Raw genomic sequence first — 21,807 nt, 5'->3', positions numbered from 1 at the left:
GTCATGAATTGTGACCCATCGGGAATTGCGACCTGCTGCTTGTGGACTCTGTGATGATCGCAGACATGAATAATTGTGTCCAAATACAAATATGAGGACGACAAATGACCTGAAAACATTTGGTTGGAGTTTGACTCATTTTCCCCGCATTTACAGTGTGGTCGCAGATTTCGACGGTCTGCTGTCATGAATTGTGACCCATCGGGAATTGCGACCTGCTGCTTGTGGACTCTGTGATGATCGCAGACATGAATAATTGTGTGCACATACAGATATGAGGACGACAAATGACCGGAAAATGCAATGTATCCAACAACGGGTAATCTAAACTAACTGTAAGCTCCAGCTATTTACTCCAATGCAGATGTAGTGGAGAATGACAAGACATAGTAAGGCCCAATCCCGTTTCTTTGCTCACTGTCTCAACCCTACATCTCAACCCTAACCCTCATTGCTCATGCTCATTGCTACCCCTCATTGCTACCCTAACCGATCCCCTACCAAATGGGACAACCCTACCCTGTGACGTCATCATGGCCTCCCTGTGCCCCCTAGCAGATAACCAGACCCCTGGTAATGTTACAAGAGACAGACTGGCTGCCATTGTCTCGGGCAACGAGCAAGACCCATTGTAAAGATGTTTAACCTGAAATGGTATTTATATTTTGTAATTGGCACGGCCTGGCGAGACTGGCCACACTCACACTGGCAGATTTGAGCACGGTTAGGTGCTAAAACAGCCACGGCCACGGCCAGAAGGCCTAGTGTGAATGCACCCTTAGATAATAATCGGTTAAGAACAAGAACACTTTAGAAGAAACACTTTATTTAAATAAGAAACACTGAACCACACATCTAAAAATACACACAAACGCACACCTAAAAATACACACACACACACCCTCTCTCATCTTTTGAGAGAATGGTGGAGAATCACATCTTCTCCACCATTCCGCCAACTTTGCCTCGCTCTCCTCATGCCTCGCCTGCTCCCTGGCACTCTCCTCTTGGAAGGGGTGTCTGGGGTGGTGGAAGAGGTGCCTGGGGTGGAGGAGCATGAGGGAGAGGTGGGGGGGCTGGTGGCAGTGGACTCAACGATGTCCTGAGAGAAAACGAATAAGAAGGAATTAGGAATTATATGCCAGAACTGGGTGATATGGCCATATGTTACGTACAATATGTAATAGCTATGTACACAATATAGTACTGCCAAAAAATACATTGATTAACCATGTAATATTACTAATATAATATATTAGTATAATAATACTTATAGAATATTACTAATATAATATATATATTAGTATATATAATATTACTTATAGAATATTAATAATTAATAACTGATAATGTTACTAATATTACTTTCTATATTAGCTAAGAGTTTATTGTTTACTGTTTACCGTTTTTTGTTTACTTTTTATAGTTAGTTAGTTAAGAGTTTATTGTTTATCTTATCTTATAATTATTGTTTACTGTTTACTTTTTATTGTTATCTTAGAGTGTATTGTTTATCTTATATTGTATATAATTTAATATTGTGTTGTGTTTCTTTCTGTAAGCTACTGGACAATCAATTTCCTTGAGGGAGTCATCCCAAAAGGATCAATAAAACCTAATCTAATCTAATCTAATCTAATCTAATATAATATATTAGTATAGTAAAGTTTATTTTTAACCTGGAGTCACTAGAACATGGAAGATCTGGATATCATACGACATGATATCCAGCCCGGTCGTATGCATCCCGGTCTGCAGCCCGGTCGACGGCCGGGCTGCAGAGCCCGTGAACGGGCATGCATCCCGGCCGAGAACCGGGGTCGGGCGGCCTAAGAAAGTCGGCCGGGGACTTCCGCGATCTTCCGCGAAAGTCGGCCGGGGACTTCCGAGAGTCCGCTGCCGGGCTTCGAAGCCTGCGGCCGGGCTGCAGAGTATAATTAATAAAATAATTACTCGTTAATTACAGAGAAAATACTTACATTTGTGTTTTGTGTTTATCTTTTCGTCCTCCATCTTGTCTAGGATATTTCTTGATTTTCCGTTTTCTCGCAAGGTATTTTGGGAGCAAGTCAGAACTGAAGCGCTTTGAGGGTGCCCATCGAAAATCTCAATTTTGAGGGGATGTTAGCCCTCCCCGCTACCCCTTAAAGCTACATTAAAGAGGTATTGGGACATTGCTCCACGGTGCGTGCACGCGCAACAGCGAGGGCTAGGGCTGAGATTTTCTTTAGAGCAAAGGATTGGGAAAGGGCCTAACTCTAGCCTACTCTCAAGTAAAATAAAAATAAAACTAATTGCAAACCTAACTAATCGCAAACCTAACTAATCTAACCTAACCTACGCAAATGATGATGTTGCGGCTCTCAGCATGTGCCAGAGCGTTCACAGTTGCTATGGAAACCACCTAGCGTCGCAGCCCGTTGCAGCGCGTTGCAGCCAGTGTGAACTGCCCAGTTTTAGAACATCGCAGCCCGTCTCGTTGCAAGGCGTTGCAAGGCTTTGCAAGGCGTTGCAAGGCGTTGCAAGGAGTTGCGAGTTGCAAGCCGTTGCAAGGTGAATCTTTGGTCTGAACTGGGCTTTAGTGTGTATCTGACACTGACCAGCATGGGATCATGCAATGTTTGTTTCAGAATCAAGACATCAACGTGAGGCGTGATTGCGTTTTGAGATGTCTCAGCATCTACCTCTGTGAAGACCTGGACACATTGGTCAAAGAATACGTGGTAAGTATGTCATCTTTCTGTCCTTTGTGGCAGATGTAATTAATTTCCCTCTAGGTGCGCCTGATAACATGTGGTGTTCATGAGAATGGGATGGGCATTAGGTCACATTGACCTTGACCACCAGTAGTTCGTCATTGGGTCCAATGGGTTGTTTGTTTTGAGTAAGAAATTCCCTCAAGGCAATGGTGGTAGTGCTGTCACTTGTAGGAAGTAAATCCAAATGGTCCGGAGGGGCCTGAGGTGAAGGGACGGGTCCTGGCACCTAAGCGTCTCCAATCTGCCAGCAACAATTCTGCCCCAAACAAGAAGGTGAGTACACAGAAACTTGATAGTTCTCATAAAGCAGCAGTTATGTAATTGACACCCGTTTTGGAAATGTTATTTAGTAAGAAATGCCTTTCAGATTATGATAGTTCGGTTTTAATTCTTGATTCTGATCAGCTTGATTCTCGTGTGTGTGTGTGTGTGTGTGTGGGGGGGGGTCAACAGGATGCATGTTGTGGACTCTCAGCTTATGAGCTCCAACGCCTGAAGAACATCGGGGAGAGGGAAGCCTTCTTGTTGTCCTTGATGTTATTGCAAGTAAGTGGACTCTAACCAACACAAGATTGATCGACTTGTCTCTCTCCCCGCCCCCCCCTCTCTTTATCCTACCACACTTTGTCTGTCTCCCCCTACTCTCTCTTTTCTGTCTCCCTCCCCCTTTCTGTGTCTGACTATCTCCCTCTGTCTCCCTCTTCTCTCTGTCTCTCCGTCCTTCCTTTTCTCTCTTCCCCTAGGTCTTCTCCCTCTCGGTCTGTCTCTCTCTCTCTCTGTCTCCCACACACTTCACACATATAGCTTTATTGTGTGTTACCTCCTATCACAGTGTAACTTCACACATACATAAAGCATGGGATTTTAAAAAGGTGTAAAAGTAGGGCGAAATTGTTACTTCTCAATTTTTTATACAATGAGGTTTACAAAGATAATGCAATTCCTGTCTTCATCCTTTACCATACCTTGTATTGTATTTAGGGCTGATATCTGTGGAGAGAAATAATGGGATAATTATTGTTTTTTTCTGTCAAAAGGCAGCTGAGGATCTGAGGCAGACTATAAAGCCAAAGCCGGATGTGAAGAGGTAAGTCATAAAACAGTGTAGTAGTAAGGATACATTGTTTTGTTTTGGCTGTTGGGGCTGATTCTATTTAGTAGAATGGGGCATTTGCAAGGGTTGATGGGTTAGGGAAGAGAAGGTCAGGATAGGAAGAGATTAGTTCCTTCTATTTGCTAACAGGAAACAGAAGGAGGTTAGGAGAGAGGGAGGACGGCATGAGAGAGGGTTGGATAGGAGGGAGTAAACCTTACCCTATGAGAGGAGATTAGGAGAGATGGTGGAGGGTAGGAGTGAGGGAGCAGTAGGTTTGCCTCTTTCCTACTGTCCTTTCACCCTACTTTGGCTCTTTTAGGTATTGGTTACTTATGAGAATATTTTCATAAACCTCACAGATTTTTTACATTTTTAAGGGATGTTTTGTTGACTCCATTTTTATTGTGGCAGGTCAAAGGCTTTGTTGGATAAAGTGCAGTCTCTTCTGTCTTCCCGGAAATCCTTGCGTCTTAAGGAAGCACAAAACCTTAGCCTCAGAGTAGGACGAACCTATGAACATGTAAGTTAGTCTCTTATGTTTCATGTGCACCATTAAATATTCACTAAATTAAAGGATTACCGTAAGAGTATTAATTTTAAGCAATGAGACACGACATGCCATTCTTTACGGCACAGAGTTACCACAAACACGGTAAGGAATGGCATCTAGATTCTTTGACGCAACCCTCATTGTGATCAACAATGCTCAAACACCACTTTTTTTTTTAAATCATATTTAAATAGTTGATCATTGAATGTACAACTCCATTTATACATAACGTGACTTTTTGTTTTGTTTTCCAGGCTTTTAGGGAGTCAAAGATCTTGAGGTCATTGTAACCTTGAACTCCATCCCATTCTCATGAACGCTATATCTACAGTGCCTTAAGGGAATTTTTTCAAATTAACACGCACTTGGCCTCAATGATAAGCTGCTTAGAATTTGGTGGTCAAAGGTGAGGGTGACACAGCTCATTGTTCTCTGTTCCCTCCATCTTTCAGGACATCGAATGCAGTGAGGCCGAGGCAGATGTCGCAGGGACAACCATGGCAATCTACACCGTTCAAGCTGAGGGTGATGATCATGATGGTCCTGGTGGACTCTTTGCAGATGTCGGTATGGTCCTGGAAGGGGTCAAAGTTCTCAACAACCTCAAAAGTATCAACCATGCATGCGTAATGCTTTATGGGTTGATCTATGCTCTTAATTTAAGCTATCCAAAAAACTTGAAGTATACATTCGAAGCTTACCAGAAGATCCTGATGGACCTGGAATCGTCCAAGCCTTCCCCCAAAGTACAAGCACTGAAACTCAAATTGCTCAGGTGACTCTTTTTTTGGGGTGGGGTGGTGATGGGAGGAGGAAGTACAGGAAGAGACCGCCCATACATGCTGATAACCATGTGTTTTATAGTGTTCCAGTACGTTCACAACCTTGAAGATTCACACATCGAACACACAGAAAGCTAGAAACGGAAGGTGCTCAGTTAACTATGTTCTACTACTATATGTTTAATGTTGTTGAGCCTGTAGAGTTTGTTCTGTCCTTTCAATATATCCCATTACTGCGATCGTTCCAGCAGATACAGATGTAAGGAATGTTGTTGAGCCTGTAGTTTGTTTGTTTGTTTGTTCTAGATCTAGAAAAAAGAGCAGGTCCTTTACTGCCATTGTTGGAGCAGATACTAACTTGCCTCTGTTCTATTGAAATTACAAAACATGTTTCATGTTCCATCTATAGCAGTAGATGACTTGGTTGAAGAGCTACACTACCTGCTGAGTACAGTGTCTGTGTGAAGAGAAGCGTTAATAAATTAGTTGAATCAACAAGGTGGTCTGATTGTATGCATCATTGAGATATTGTTGAATTTCAAACAAATACACAATCATCTTGAATAGGTAACCTAATAGAAAAAATGCATTGAATATGAATCATAAAAATAATGCATTATGATTAAATTTAAGCTTAATTGTTATGTATTTCAAAAACATACACATTAATCATCTTGAATAGGTAACCTAATAGAAACATATTAATGGATATTAATCATAAAAATACATAAATCTAATGCATTTTGATTGAATTTAAGCTTAATGGTTATGTATCTTAAACACATACACTTTATTCATCTTGAATAGGTAACCTAATTACTATGTAATTCAAACAAATATACTTAATGTATTCTAAATGTATAACCTGAATAATATGCATTTAAATTCAATAAATCATATTAATACTGAATACATAAACCTGAGGAATATGCATTTCAAATGAATAGGCTTTATTACACTGATGCATATGGATCATGTAAAGTTTATTAGGTAGGTTTATGTTCAAAATATTTAAAAAATCAAATGGAACTTTGTTATTAATTAAATTACATAAATCTTAAAAGTTAGGGTTAAATATTTCTGTGAGTGAGCTGGTCATTTTTGATAAAGGCCTCCAAAATCGAAAGCTAATTACTACCCCGAAACATATTCAAATATGATCATGTGTGGCACTGTTGCAATCGCCTCGAAACGTAGATGTCAAAGGACACCTTGTTTGCCCCGTTACGCCACCGGTAAGATATTTTCATACTTCTAATGGATTGATTCATGTTTTAAGGTTCTCGGAGTGAGACTTTAAGCGGCTGCAGCAGAAGTGTTGAGACGAAAGATGATATCAAGACATCTATAGAATATTCCCATTCACATTATGATTCTTCATCATAACTATCCGACCAAACATCCTTCACATTCACCGAGCGAAGATTATGAAAGTCCAGGCCCCCCCTTCCTGCACTCGGGGTCCGACTGGGCCAAGTTTCGGGCAGGAAGGGGCCCCCCTTCCTGCCCCCGGGGTCCGACCGGGCCAATTTTCCAGGTTCCCAGATAGGCCCTATAATAAGGTATTCAAATTTCAGGGCGGTAGGACCTTCCCATCTCAAAAACTGTTTTTCCACCACATTCTGAACCATTAGGTCTTGCAGGCAACACTTCTTTGTCCAAATGACAGTCCATTTGGGAAAACTTTTTTTCTCTAAGGGCTAGAACTCCAAATCTCGGATATGTCGTTCTCGGGGGCCCGGGAAATGCGTGTAAACATTTTAGTATCCCTAGCTATCTCGAAAAGGCCGGAAAAGGGGCGTGACCTCCAACAGTACAGTAAATGTACATAAGACAGAGGTTAGTTTCTAGTCCCCATTTTTTGTGGGATGGATGTGTACATTTGTGGCTTAAGGTGTGCAGACACAGCTGGCCTGTGGCCACGTTTTTGAAGTCTGGGGTCAAAAGGTCATAAGGAGCCGGCACCACGCCGCTTATGAGATAACAATAAGTTAATGTGTATTTCTCTCATAACTTTTTGTCATTATTAAAGAGAGGCCTGATTCTCAGATATGCATGTTGGATGGCTAGGGTGTAGGTCTGGGAAGAACTTCAGTCCAAAATCTTGCAAGCGAGCCGCTGGGTGCAGGTGCAACGAGATGGAGCACTTGCTGAGTCATTTCCTGTAGGGCTGGAGCCACAGGTTGAAGCGTATGCGTCCTTTGAGACCCCCTTTGATATATAAGAGACCCCAAGGTACAGCTTACTTAAATATTGTCGACTCAGTCACCTATTGCATCATTTCCTTTAGGGCTTCGGCCTCCAAATTGATCATTATAGTATAATTGAATGCCCTCTTTCATATATATGATACCCCCACCACTGGGCCGTGGCAACAATTCTCCAAATCCATATGGGGAGGGGGGGGGGATGCTTGTGGACAGTAGGGGTGTACACTCGACATAAATAGGAAGCAAACTCAGGAGAAGTAATGACATCTCACAAATATTTATTTAATAAATTGTTTCAAATAACCCTGCCTCGTTAAATCAATGAGCTTGGTGTTTTGCTTTCAAAAATAGGTTATAGAAGTAGTCTAAACTGCAGAAAATAAAAACATCCAAGCTGCCTTTTAAGGATACCTTGGAATATCTGTCTATTTTTTTAACCATCGGACCCTAGTTTACGACAAAAACAACACAATTGACGGCAGCTCCTTTGCCGCGTGGTTTTTAGAGCCATGTAAGGATTAGAGGGGGCGGTCGATAGGAACCACCATAGGAACCATGACGGTCAAGTGACTGGATGCAGCCCCATTGAAAAAAATAGAATACCATCCTACACACTCAGGAGATTAATTCTATTTAAATGATTATGACCATGAAGTCTTTATTTGCATGGGTTTATTTGCATTTGGTTCTGTGTAGCATGGAAAAATCAGAAAAACACTCCCATTCTGAATGCATTGGTTTACATTACGTTCTTTGGAGCACGGTTATTTTTATTTATGCATTTATTTTCAGTTTTTGAGGAGGTGCTTCAAAGATGCTAATTTTTCTGCAATAATCCAGAATCCAATGGAAAAACCCATTGGCTTTTTGTCAAGGGAACCCAGGGCGACGCTCACTTCCGGGTTGGCCAACATACGTCATCCCTCCACCACGCTATACTGTAAAAACACATGTTCAAGTTGAATAATAATGCATGAATTTATTCTTTATTCTGCCATTGTATTTATTTAAGGGGGAGGGGGGGGGGGCATAAGTCTTTTGGCCATAGTGGATCCAGATCTGTTCCGGAGCATTTCAGCACCTCGGGCAACAGCGCAGGGTTGCCAGGTCCAGCAAAAAACGTCCTGCCCACATACCGTTCAAAATCCACCCAAAATGTCCTAGAAGCAAGCAGCCCAAATAAAAAAGATATTCCACTTTGGCCAATGTTTTGAAAGCAATAATATTTGAAGGAATATTTTTTGTTGTTGTTTTAGCCGCGAAATGCATTGTGTGTGTGTGTGTGTGTGTGTGTGTGTGTGTGTGTGTGTGTGTGTGTGTGTGTGTGTGTGTGTGTGTATAACACGCTATTTTATGTTGAAATGCGACATAATCCAGTGTTCACGAAAACGTACAATGTCAACATATGCTTTTGGCGACTGGGTTGGCTCTCAGATATACGTGTTTCTAACAAGATGATATCATTAAAAGTTACATAAAGTAACGGTTTAATAACACAAACGCAGGAAACACGTGAGCTGCTAGTTTAGCGAAAGCAGCGTCCCTAGCAACCAGACGAAGTTGAAACATGCGAGCGAGCCGATAAAATCTTCCTAATAACTATAAAACTAAAGATCAGACGTAATCACTGACTAAAGATTACGTAAAAAGTATATTTCTCGCTAGAAATGTTATTAGAAACACGTTTAACGGTGATTCGGTCCTAAAATAGGCCTATTGCATTTCCCATTCGATTAATTAAGAAAATCAATCCCGAGCCCGTGCACGTTCTGTCCGAGCCCGGCCCGCCCCGACACATTAACTGTAATTATGAGCCCGATTTCAACCCGACATTTTTTTTTAATTATGCAACTTTGTACACATTTGTTACTAGGTCTACTCTGCTAAATATATATGTAAGGGATAATGCATAGAACGCCGGTCATTATCGGGAAAATAAGCCCCACCTGAAGGGTCTTATTTTCGTTAATGACCGGCAACGTGCTATACATTAGCCCGCTTATTACACGGCTACTTGCCAAAACGAAAAAATAACTTCACATGCTGTGTCTTTTTTACAATTTATTCGTTACCAGCATTCGTAGTGTTGATCAGCAGAGAAATAATTTGTCCGCAAAGACGGTTACGTCGCTTAGCAACAGAAGACGCTGGGGTTGACAAGTCACCGGACTACTACCCATGCAAGTGAACGGAGCGTTCCACGGCATAGAGAAGACCCGTGTAATAAAGACCTATAATATTTCTGTTTATGGCATAGATTTCTCCTCAGATTAGGCCAATAAACCAATGATAAAATAAAAATAAAAACGCTCGATCAAAGGCCCGGCCCGAGGATAGTGGTGGGAAATATCGGCCCGACCCGGCCCGTGGGTCGGGTCGGGTCGGGCTTGGGCAGAGAATCTAAACACTGACTGGAACTACTTAGCAGGTGTCTGTAGGCCTATATCAGGAGTTAATACACACCCTGCAGCCAATCAGAATACAAGTATTCCCCCAGACTGTGGTATAAACAATATTATTCACGAGTTATAATCAACCCCTACACATCAATATTAATGATAACCCATTAAATACGGTATGATTTCTAGATGTCTTGCAACGTCCGCTCGCGACACTGGACTTGCGAGGCATCGACGCGGACTTCCATTCACATAGCCAAAAACAAGACAATAGATCTATGGCTAGATCAAACATCAATTCTAAAAAGAACAGATGAAGCAGCTACCCTTTTTCCCTTCGTGGTTTGCCTACAGAGCAGCGCACCTGCATTTAATATATCCGTGAATTGTCACAATTTCTCTGAATCAAAGGTGAAAGTAGAAACGGGTGGCCTAAAGCAGTCATATTGTTAGTTATTACAGACAAATTTAAGTAGAAACGGGTGGCCAAAAGCTGTCAATTTTTAACAATAAATGTTCTGTACGGAGCTCCTTAAGGGACATTAGGGAGAACGCTCCCGGACAGAACCTTAGTTTGGAAGTCGTGCTTAGTGACACGACAAATACTTCCAATTGAAATACATGAGTTGAAATTTGTGCTTTTTGACATGAAAATTTAGAAAATACGTGTCCCTGATCACGTTTCAATAGATTAAATAACGTGACAGTGTCACGTATTTTCGTGAGGCCGGGTTGGTCTTATTTATTGCACCCACACATAATAGGTCCATACCATGTGGGGTCATTTCAGACTCCTTTGCTTCCTAACACCTTGTGAGTTCCCTGGGTACGCCAGCTGATGGGTCTGTGTATATATTGGGCAATTGATTCTCGTTTCAGAAACAGAAATATATAAAAAAAACGAGTGGTAATTATTATTTCAGTTTTAACATTCAAAAAGGTATATACAAGGTGCTTTTCTTATAAATTCAAAAAGGGGCAAACTAATCTAAAATAATAATTGTTAAACCTATAGAGGATCATCAGGGGATTACTTCCATGGTCGGTAAACAATGCGACTGCTATCGCTCAGACCTCTCGCTTATGAAGCTACAATGCTAACAATGCAAAAAAACAAGAATATTTCTGCATCCGGTACGTCATGAAGTAGGGCGTGTCCATATACCCACGATGCGGAAGCATATCTCTCCTTGATGTTGCCCTGCGCCATTGAGCAGTTTACATAGGAATGAATAGGCGCCATTTTTGACTCCGTTGTCCATTTTATAATATGTCCATGCTTCGAACACAGCTCAGATAAACAGTGTAATCGAAGAAGAGGACCGGTTTTCGTGTTTTTTGGCCCACAATAGATTAGCGCCGCCTGTTGTTTTGGAGTCATTACATCTCGCGCAAGCGCGGAATGTATGGCGTCGGCTGTAATCCTGTAGGTGTGTAAAGCTCATGTCGGCCAGATTAAAATAGCCCGACTTCATTTACCGACGCAATTCGGGCAGTTGGTCCAATAGTATCTGTCTGCGTCCTGCAAGACGGAGGCGTAACTTGTATTAGGAGGCGTAACTTGTACTAGGAGGCGTAACTTGTTCTTTTCTAAATCGCGGTAAACAAAAAGCGTTGTAAATCACGGTTCACACGAGATCTTCATTGAAGTCGGGTCTTCCGATATTCATGACGGTAAGTAAATTTAAGTCCTAATATTTTAGGTCCGAGTTGCGGTCATTTATGTACCCACGCACCACTGCTACATACAGATCACTTCCGCGATTTAGAAAAGTACTAGACACGCCTCCGACTACAAGTTACGCCTCCGACTACATGTTACGCCTCCTACTACAAGTTACGCCTCCGTCTTGCAGGACGCAGACAGACCCACCTCAGTTGGTCCGGTGTGTGGTTGCCTTAATATTGATGGTTTCTATAGCCGTGGAGTCATAATGATGGCATTAAGAGGTGGATTAGTTCATGTAGGACACCACTGAGATGTGAAATGCACGGCCCGCCACTGCTCGTGATCAATACTAAATTGTACTAATAATATTGTTGGTATAATATTCAATGATCATAATGCCCAACATAGTCAATATACTTTAACATATTGACCTTATTGATATTTTATCAGCATTTCATTATCCTTATTTTTTAATCTGAGCATTGTTGTTCCTCATGAAATTTTAACATAGGACATAAAAAATAATTTAATAAGATTTGCTTACTGACGAGTAATTAGACATAATTTACAGGTAAATCATTTATGTTGAAGTCTTTTTCATCTGATGTCTACTTTCAGCACCTTCTTGTGTACTGTTCCATCCTGAGCATGCAAGTAATGTCCTTATCTCAGTGGTGTACACAAGAGGACAGGCTCAATTTCTTTATCCCAACCATCTTCATTATAGATATAAGTAGCCAGACACCTGGGGCCTCATGTACTAAGGTTGCGTACGCACAAAAACGTGGCGTACGTCCTTTTCCACGCTCACGTTCAGATGTACAAAACGTGAAATGACCGTAAAAATGTGCGGTCCCCACGCCAGCTCCAGAGCTGTCGTACGCACGTTTCTACAGCTATTGTTCCTTTGGCGACACTTAGAGGTGACGCTGGGAAACTGGGAAAAAAGGTGAAAACAATGACTCAGAGTGATTTGCACATCAGAGACACACTAATGAACAATTAACACACCTTGCAATTATATGGGTGGCTATAAAAGCATGCGCAATGGATGAAGGGCGCTGGAGACGCCGGGGCCGACGGAGGAGACGCCGGGGCCGACGGAGCAATCCGTGCCCTCTCCTTGCTTGTCTATTCAAAAATAAAAAAATTAAGTTAATAAACACGAGTCAAAGTCTTTAATATCCTGGCATCTTTACGCACGACTTGTGTATTGCAAGCAGCCAATTGTATGACCAGTATAATTACATCATTTATGACTTCAGCATATTTACCTTGGGGATGATCGGCGTCCCCTTCCCTCCCACCACTCCGGTGAGAGCCGTGTCATCGATCAAAGCGGCCACTCTCAAATCGAAGGGGGAGAGTTCCCCCACTCCCGTCCCCCCACCTGTTGCGGTCACGCTTCGGCGGTGGGCAGAAACCCTCCGCTTCACCTCCACCTTGAGGTCTGACCACTTTTTTTTAATTTCAGAGTGTGTGCGCTGCTGAGACCCCACTGCATTGACGGCCTCGCAAACACACTCCCACTCACTTCTCTTTTGTTTTGCATTTATCCCTGTTGACAGGGTTCCAATAGCATATGCTTGCGCATTTCTACCTCGTGGAGCAAAATCTCGAGCTCAGACTCCGTGAAGTTTCGTTTTTTGCCTCTGTTCATGGTGCCAGGTGATCGGATTAAGAGGTGAATCTCAGGTCCAGAGGCCTATTTAAATGAAATTGCATATTTAAATGAGGGCGTGGACAGGGAGGAGTTTGGCACCTCGGCATGTGCGCTCAATTCCACGTTGATCGAGATGTACAAAAGAAACGTGCTTGGATCCATGCGTTCGCACACTTTGATACATCTGAATTTATTTGTGCGTAAGACAGTTTCTGGGTTTTGGCGTACGCCAAGTTTCAGTATGAAATCCACGCAAGTCTTAGTACATGAGGCCCCAGGGGTCTCATTTATAACCGTTGCGTACGCACAAAACGGGGCTGAAATTGGCGTACGTGACTTTCCACGCCAAGGTTGTGATCTATAAAAAAAAAAACTTGACGGGAGGATGTGCGCAGCCCTAAGCAAACTCTGACCCATGCGTACGCATGGTTTGGAGGAAAAGGAGAATTGGCGACACAGATGGTGTGGTGAACTGAAGTATGTTTTATCATCGCCCTTCATAAATTTAATTTCAACCCGTATCATGCGTCAAATCTATGTAATCAGAATAATTTAAGTCAACTGCGTTATTTCTCAGTTATAACTCCAGAAACATCTCCTTAGAATAGAAATGAAAAGAAATTCTCTATAATTAATCCCGTCACTCCATACTGTCCACTGACGGCGCGACTGCATGGAATAAAGCATCTGTCCAACAAGTCTCAATAACATATTTTTATGTGACACTGTAAACACAATCAAATGTCAATTAAATCCCAAGTGTGGAAAACCAAGCCACACTCATCACAATCGTTGTCCTTTACTCTTGATGCTTTTCATGACAAATCGGGCATTAAAAAGGGGTTATGTTCAAGAACATTTTACGTGGGTGATTACAAACTGATTATCCAAGGTGTTCTCGGTCAGTCTTATTACCGTAACCCTATAAATACAGAGGTGAGCGCCGTGGTAATGCTGCACCATATGGCACTTCTGGCGGACCATGCAAATGGCAGGATTCGGAGGGAGAGGGTCTTTAGGGACCAGAACGATTTATTGGTACATAAAAATATCTACCTTTATGTCAGACACCTTATTTTTTAATTCTGGGACTGTGCGCTCCGTGCTACTGACAGAGTTCACTGCTGCAGCAACATGTTGCCACTCACTCTGCTTATTGCTGTTGGCGATCCCAATCCCGTGACCGCCGAACAAAACCACTTTTCGGGCCTCCACCTCACCCACAAGTGTCTCCACTTCAACCTCCGTGAAATTTCGCTTTTTTGCTTTTCTCAGTCCTTCTGCCATTGTTTCTGACAAGACATAACACACACCGTAATACGCATGTTTTATATGCAGATCGCATTCATGAGGTCATTTGCATTGACCATTTATGGTTAAAAAGCGGCGTGTACAGGGCGGAACGTGAAGCTGATTCAGCTGCGCACACTTGTAGGGTTCTATAAGTCTGAATATTTTTTGGCGCACGCAAAACTTGGCTTTTGGGCGTACGTACACTTTTAGTAACGATCTAGATGGCAAATATTTTCTATAAATCCTCCCGCTTGTCATCACTTTTTATCAAAATCACAATGGAAGTTGCACTAACTATTGAACACAAAACAGAAAAGACAGCTGTCATTATCACTGTCACTGACAGCGATATATCGTTTAACTTCTTATGACAAATGTACTTATTGCAAGTCGCTTTGGATAAAATTGTCATTTGTCAGCTGTCTATCCTCTTAAACTGCATTGAAGTGACACGTTTGTTCCGTGCATTATTCATTTGCATTATTATGCGTGCATTATTCCTTTGCACAACGTATATATTTTCGATATTTTAAAAAGATATCGTCCCATTCAGAGCAAGGAAGATTAGTATGATAGGATCTCGGTTAGCAGGTATGTATCGCGCCTATTTTACAATAATCTCAAAAGTTTCATTAACTCGCATACAGACCAACCAATCACGCGCGGCGCCCAGGCCAGAGCCTTTTTGTTGCGATCTCTGAAATAAAAAAGGCTCGGATCGTACAACACCTGGTGCCCATTTACAGCCGCGATTCATTTTTCCGTCGACATTTTGTACGGTCAGTAGGAACCAAAACAGTAGGTAGGAACCAAAGTGCCGGTGTTCGGTGTTCCCTGGGATCCACGCAAGCGAAGAGCGTCTACATTACGATTGGTGGTCAGTGTGTGGCCGCTGAAACGCGTCATAGTAATTTGCATAAAGTTCAGCCGTCAACTTTTTTTGGTCGCTCTGGTCGCTCACCTTTTGCCCCTGGTAGCGTTGGACGCTTGTGTCGCTTTGGTCGCTCTTGCCCATAGAAAGTGAATGACTTCCGGTGATTTGCTAGCTCAATTCGCTTTTGGTGTCAACGCACAGTAAAAACACCCCTGGTTGTGTAGCGTGTGTGTAAACAAGGCCGCAGTACAGACAGTGAGTTATCTTTAATAATAATACATGTGATCATAACGAATACAAAGGGATGGCAGTCTGGGGTCAAAGGTTAGGGTATTTACCTCCTGTCCTCTCTGTGGCGGTTTCTGTCTCTGTTCTCTTTATTCTTCTCCTGCTCGTCTCTCCCTCTCCTCTCCCCCTCCGCACTTCTCTCTCTCTCCTTCCTCCCTCTCCTCTCCCCCTCCACGCTCCTCTCTCTCTCCTTCCTCCTCTCACTGCCTCCCTCCATACTCCTCTCTCCCTCCTTCCTCCTCTCCCTCGCTCCCTCCACACTCCTCTCCCTCTCCTTCCTCCCTCTCCTCTCCCCCTCCAGACCCCTCTCTCCCCCCTTGCTCCCCTCGGCTGCCCTCTCTCCATCATTCTCTCTCTGCCTCCATCTTTCTCCCTCTCCCGGTCCCTGTCGGCCTCGCCCAACCACTGGCATCGCCTCCCCTCTGTCACGTGCACGCTCCCGCTCCTCCAGCTCACGTGCACGCTGCTTCATGTGTGCGGGTGGTGAGACCCTGCGACGGCTCATCCCCCAAGCTGCCTCCTCCTCCTCCTCGTCACTGCTGCTGGCGGCACTCGCTTTCTTATTGACCGCTTTCTTCTGTTTTGGTTCCTTATTGGACGCTTTTTTGGAGGCTTTTTTGCGGGAGGAGCTTGTCTTGTCTTTCTTCTTCTTCTTGGAGTCCGAGTCTAGAAACACAACGTCACCATAGTTACAGCAGCAACTTGTCTAGAGTCACTTCAGTGAAACAGCAACCAGTCTGTCTAGAGACAGTGCATCACCCTAGTTACCATAGAAACGGGTCTAGAGACATATCCATGGTTACCATAACAACCATTCTAGAGACAAAATCAACATCGTAACCAAAAAAATCTGTATAGACAAACAGAGCAACATGTCTAGAGTCTAGCATAGACAGTAAAAAGTAGCTGAGACGATAAAGGGGTTAGAAACCAATAAATGAAAATAGGCTATTTATTTAATGTAGCCTATTTTTTCAAAAAACAATGAAAGTTTAAATCCCCACCAAAAATTTGAATCACGTTCCCAGCGCCCCCTTAGGTTGTGCGAATGCCCCCCAGGGGGTGGTACCGCCCCCGTTGAGAAACCATGGTCTAGCAAAAGGACTTCACCATAGCAACCATTTTAGAGAGACTTCCATGCTTACAGTAGTTAATAATAATAATAATAATAATAATTCATTATATTTATATAGCGCTTTTCAATGACTCAAAGACGCTTAAAGTGAAGGGGGGGACCTAACTCACCACCACCAGTGTGTAGCACCCACTTGGGTGAAGCACGGCAGCCAACATGCTCCAGAACGCTCACCACACACCAGCTTGAGGTGGAGAGTGAGGGAATTAATGAGTCAACCATTGTACAGGAGGATTATTAGGGGGGCCAGATTGAATAAGCCTGGTTGGGCCAGGACACCGGGGTAACCCCTTCTCTTTGCGATTGTCCTGGGATCTTTTATGACCACAGCGAGTCAGGACTTTGGGTTTACGTCGCCTCCGAAGGACGGAGTCTCTAGTTACTGGTCTAGAGACAATATCACCATGGTTACCATAGCTATCGGTCCAGAGACAAATCCCCATAGTGTCCATTACAACCAGTCATTTATATAGATATTTACCTGAGCTAGAGCTGCTGGTGCTGCTGGATGAGTCGCTGGAGGAGTCTGATTGGCTGGAGTCGGAATCCGATTGGCTGGACGAGTCGTCCGAGGAGTCAGAAGATTCTACTTCCTGCTTCTGAGTCATGATAATCTTAGGAGCGTTCTTCAGATGGTCCCGCAACTCATCCCTATACACACACACATACAGACACACAATGAGTGTCCCATGCTAACGAGCTATTGCTAAAGGTGCTAGGTGTGTATGTAGAGTAGGGTGTATTACGTTAGGCCTCCCAGGCCTATGGAGGTGAAGAAGTTGATGGCAAAGCGTGTGTTGCGGGGGTTATCACGAGGAAACAGACCCTCAAAGAACACCTGCAGAGAACTATGCACACAAACATACACTTTAGACAATGCACATCCTGCACACATCTGAAGTACTTTAGATGCGGATGTGGTATCTAACTCCTAAAAATCCCTCTATCTGGTAAATAACATACCCCAGGTTAATACGTATGGGCTGATTGTATTGATTTGCAGCGCATACATGATTCCAGCCTTATAAATTAAAATTTCAAACAAACTCTAATAACATTGATGCCGATACGTTTATCTGTTTGATTCTGGTTTTGTGTATTGATAACATAGGAGTATTGAGGTCGTACATGTCTTTGAGGCGCTGGTTGAGGCGGGGCAGGCCCATGTAGGCACACAGCTCCTGGAAGAGGATCTTCACGAAGATACGACTGGACGAGGTGGTGGTGTCCTCACTCACCTTGATACACTCCATCACCTGGGAAAGAGAGCATGTACCTATTATACTACAGACACAGATACACTCCAACCCCTGAGAGAGAGAGCATGTTCCTATTATACTAGAGACAATATATTATACTAGAGACACACTATATTATACTAGAGAAACATACGATATTATAGTAGACAAATATGACTGACTCAGTGTGTTTGTGTACATACGCTCCAGGGAACAGAGTCTGTATAGAGCAGGTGAGCGAAGAGCCGTGCTACGTTGCGTAGCTTATTGGTTTCCAGACGGTGGATGGTCTCGTACTGCTCATTGAAGATCCCCTCAAATGCCTCCATGTAGTCCTTCTTCAACACACAGAACCTCTACACACACACACAAACGTTTAAGATTACGTAAACACGTTTAAAAGAGAAACGGATTCACTACTCCCTCTAAAAGGGTCTTGACCCAGGCTGCAGAATCACCTTTTTGTCAACACTTGGTAATCATATTTAAACATAGAAAAGGCAGTACTACAATAGCAAATACTGGAATACGAGTACTATGCTTGGAGTCCACTCATCGGTCCGAGTTTGACTGGTTTACGGCAGATCTTCACTGCAACCTGAAAGCTTCAATAGTATAGAGCAGGCCTATTTCCAGTTATCACAAAGTAAAAAAGGGGGTTGGAAATTTTGAATAAACCCGAGGAAGAAAAACACTGTTGGTGTGTCCTATTGGTGTAAAAGAACTAGGGCTGTCAAAATTGCTCAAAAATGACATTCGAATGTTCGTTTGGAAAAAAATCACGAATTCGAACTATTCGAATATCTGGTTGCCTATTTTACGCAGTTGCCGTCAATATGTCAATAATGCGACAAAACCATGGTTCAAATTAGTGGGATATATATATATCCTATAAACAGCCCAGTAACGTGGAGGCCTAATCATGAAAAGCCACAACTTTGTATCGCTTGCATTTCACCACCACACCTGCAAGCGCGCAAACTATTGTAATCTGAAGAAGACGGCCGCTTCTGAATGTTACAAAGTATGCTAGTGGTAACGTTCCTTGCTTTGCTTACCATTTATCGAGAAGGCCTATTAAATCTATAAAGAAAAAAATGCATGTCGCCTACGTCTTCCACCATGCCAGCGAAAGGTCCAGCACTACGCACCGTGCGCTAGCTTTGTTCTTAGAGCCACAGGGAGTAGGGCCCAACCGATATTGATTTTTGAGTGCCGATGCCGATTATTTTCAGAGAAAAATTACGATTACGATTTAATCGGCCGATAAAAAACAAAACAAAAAAAAGCCTATAAAAAAAGCCTAAAAAGTGTTTAAACTTTAAACACTTTTGACGAATATGTGAATTGAATGCAGAACCTTTGAGTTTTTTAGAATACATTTACAGTCAAGATTTAGTGTAATGTAAAATGTAAAATAAATAACTAACTCCCAATGTGCTGCGCTCGTGAGCAGTGACTAACACGTGCGTGCTGAGCAGTATGGTCTCACCGTTAGAGTCTACAGTATAACAAATTAACATTCCCTGGGACCTAAAGAAAAACAGGCACAACATGCTCAAACTACGCGTCTTGTGTACATTGGTGAGGTGAGCGCGCAGCTGCCTGAGTGAGCGTGCTTTCATGTTGTACGGTAAAATTCAATCTCCTCTTTTTTACTCCAGCTAAAGTTGTTAGTTAGCAAGGCGAGTAGGAGCGCAATCTGCAGGATACTAAGCACAATAACATTTCTAAAAAAAATAAAATAATCAGTTGTAATCGGCGTCTTTTTGGCAGATGATTATTTTCAAAAAAGCTATAATCGGCCGATTAAATCAGCAGGCCGATGAATCGGTCGGGCCCTAACAGGGAGATTGCCAAACCAGGCCGTATCTGAGGATTCTCTCTAGGGCAGCCTGGTAAAACATGAGCATAATCCTCTGCTCTACATCATATAGGCGCAGTCTGCGCAAAAAGCACATACGCTAGTCGGGAGCATATCCAATCGACCTGATTGTTCCATGTTAAAGTGCTGCCAAGGTATTTGTAGGACTGTACTTGTGTGATTGCCTGGTTATGTATGATGACTGGCGAACAACTACAGTCTTTTTTACATTTAAAATCAGATGATTGACATCACACCACTCAATAAACTGCTTCACTTCTGAGTGAAAGCTAATCAGGTCATCTGATCTATTAAGTAGGGCAAGAATTGCAGTCGTCTGAGTATTTAAAAATATAATTGTGCATATAGCCCCGGTGATAGATGAAAATCTTTTGGACCAGCGGACGAGTGCTTGGCCGATATGTTCGCGCATTTCAGAAGCAGGGAGATTCCGTACAAAAATAGATGTCTCAGTAGCCGCGTTTACATGGCACATCTGATCCGCATAGATTTCTATGCGGAAAAGATCTGTTCCTAAAATGTGATCCGAATGTACTGTATACATGGCAGTAACAAAAGTGTCCGTTATGTCTCTCGCGCACACCTGACACATCTCTGGACCGACGGCGACATAATGGATGTCTTATCACTATTTGGCATTGTACACTACTGCAGCTGCCATCTCTCTAAGTCAAGAAGTATTTTAACATTCAGCCTGCAAAAGTACTAGTAGTAGCCTACTCATTTACAGTTATCTCGGCCGCGTGCGGGCACTACGATACGCAAAAACGTCATTAATAAACACCCATGTCCCGTCGCTTAGCAACCGGATACGCTTACCGGACTACTTACGTAGTGGTAACAAAGACGTGAATCAGGCAATAAATCCACTTTCCTTGACAGCGGTCAAGTTCGGCGTGCATAAAAGTACAGACTGAGCTCAGTGGACCAATTGCGAACTACTGCAGCTGCTCCAAGTTAAAACCCAATCTATTCGGAATAAGTGTATACATGTCGATTAAAACGGACTCTTCGGCATAGAATTCTATGCCGAACAGATAATTGTATTCCGAATGAGCCGTATATATGATCATTTTATATGCGGATCAGATGTGTCCATGTAAACGCGGCTATTGTCAGATAGCCATTTGTCTTGCTCGGCCGCCGGAGCTCCACCGCCGAAAACAGCAACAATCATGCTGCGGTTCATTCTGACAGCTGACATGACATTTGTATGCAATGGGCAGCAGCTCATTAGCATTTAAAGCTACAGACACCAGAAATAACACATTCGGAAAGGGACTGAAACAGAGGGGAATAGCGGTAGGCGAGAACTTTTCCTAAAAGCTATTCCCAGCAAACAGCTCCAAAAACATGTTTTCTGAAACTCCTATACTGTTTACTTGTTGAAAAAAATTCATAATATGTCAGCTTTAACACACACTCATATGAACACTCACCCCGGCCAGCAGACCAAAAAACTTCTCGTATGTTCTCTGCTGGGCGCAGCAGTCCAGGATCATGTTACACAACTCCTTCTGCAAGATACACAACATATATACACTCTTTTACACTCTAGTAATGTTTTTATTTTCCTTTACAGCAGCGACGGACACTCTACATCAGGGCTATTCAATTCGTTTTGAATGGGGGCCAGTTGGTGGAAATTATCCAAAATGAGGGGGCAGAGAAAAATGCCTAAAATTGATGAGCATCACATCAATAGCTACAGATACTGTAAAACACTACAATGACATAAGAGTGCATATATTTTCTTTATTTTATCAAAAAGAGTTCAACAGCCTATCAAAAAACAATCCCTATTTGATTTACGTCATAGGCTGCCTGTTAGTGTTTAACAATCTTATCAGTTCAATACGGGCTCCGCAGCCCGGCCGTCGACCGGGGTCGGGCGGCTGCAGGGCTAATGTCGTATGATATCCAGATCTTCCATGTTCTACTGACTCCAGGTTAAAAAATAAGCTTT

The 21,807-nt window shown here is 42.8% G+C and overlaps 1 protein-coding gene and 1 long non-coding RNA gene across 4 annotated transcripts in view; one reads left to right on the top strand and one right to left on the bottom strand.

Moving 5' to 3' along the window:
- Positions 1 to 2,262: 2,262 nt before the first annotated feature.
- On the top strand, positions 2,263 to 5,460 carry LOC130406218 (uncharacterized). The gene is made up of 4 exons (XR_008904426.1): positions 2,263 to 2,723; positions 2,931 to 3,032; positions 3,213 to 3,305; positions 3,797 to 5,460. It is a non-coding gene; the product is annotated as an uncharacterized LOC130406218 (long non-coding RNA).
- A 9,107-nt stretch (positions 5,461 to 14,567) lies between these two features.
- The window catches only part of cwc22 (CWC22 spliceosome associated protein homolog), a 37,482-nt gene continuing 30,242 nt past the window's right edge, over positions 14,568 to 21,807 (bottom strand). For all 3 annotated transcript variants that reach the window (XM_056612246.1, XM_056612248.1, XM_056612247.1), the window contains exons 15-20: positions 21,281 to 21,358; positions 18,160 to 18,312; positions 17,847 to 17,974; positions 17,465 to 17,566; positions 17,200 to 17,369; positions 14,568 to 16,249 (exon numbers count right to left, since the gene is read on the bottom strand). In XM_056612246.1, coding sequence (XP_056468221.1) covers positions 15,630 to 16,249; positions 17,200 to 17,369; positions 17,465 to 17,566; positions 17,847 to 17,974; positions 18,160 to 18,312; positions 21,281 to 21,358 — 1,251 coding nt within the window. In that variant the 3' untranslated portion in view covers positions 14,568 to 15,629. The remainder of the gene's footprint in view (positions 16,250 to 17,199; positions 17,370 to 17,464; positions 17,567 to 17,846; positions 17,975 to 18,159; positions 18,313 to 21,280; positions 21,359 to 21,807) is intronic.

This window comes from Gadus chalcogrammus, chromosome 16 (assembly GCF_026213295.1).
Source record: "Gadus chalcogrammus isolate NIFS_2021 chromosome 16, NIFS_Gcha_1.0, whole genome shotgun sequence".
Taxonomy (NCBI): domain Eukaryota; kingdom Metazoa; phylum Chordata; class Actinopteri; order Gadiformes; family Gadidae; genus Gadus; species Gadus chalcogrammus.
Note: the sequence above shows the minus strand (reverse complement) of the source record. Positions and strands in the feature narration are given on the sequence as shown.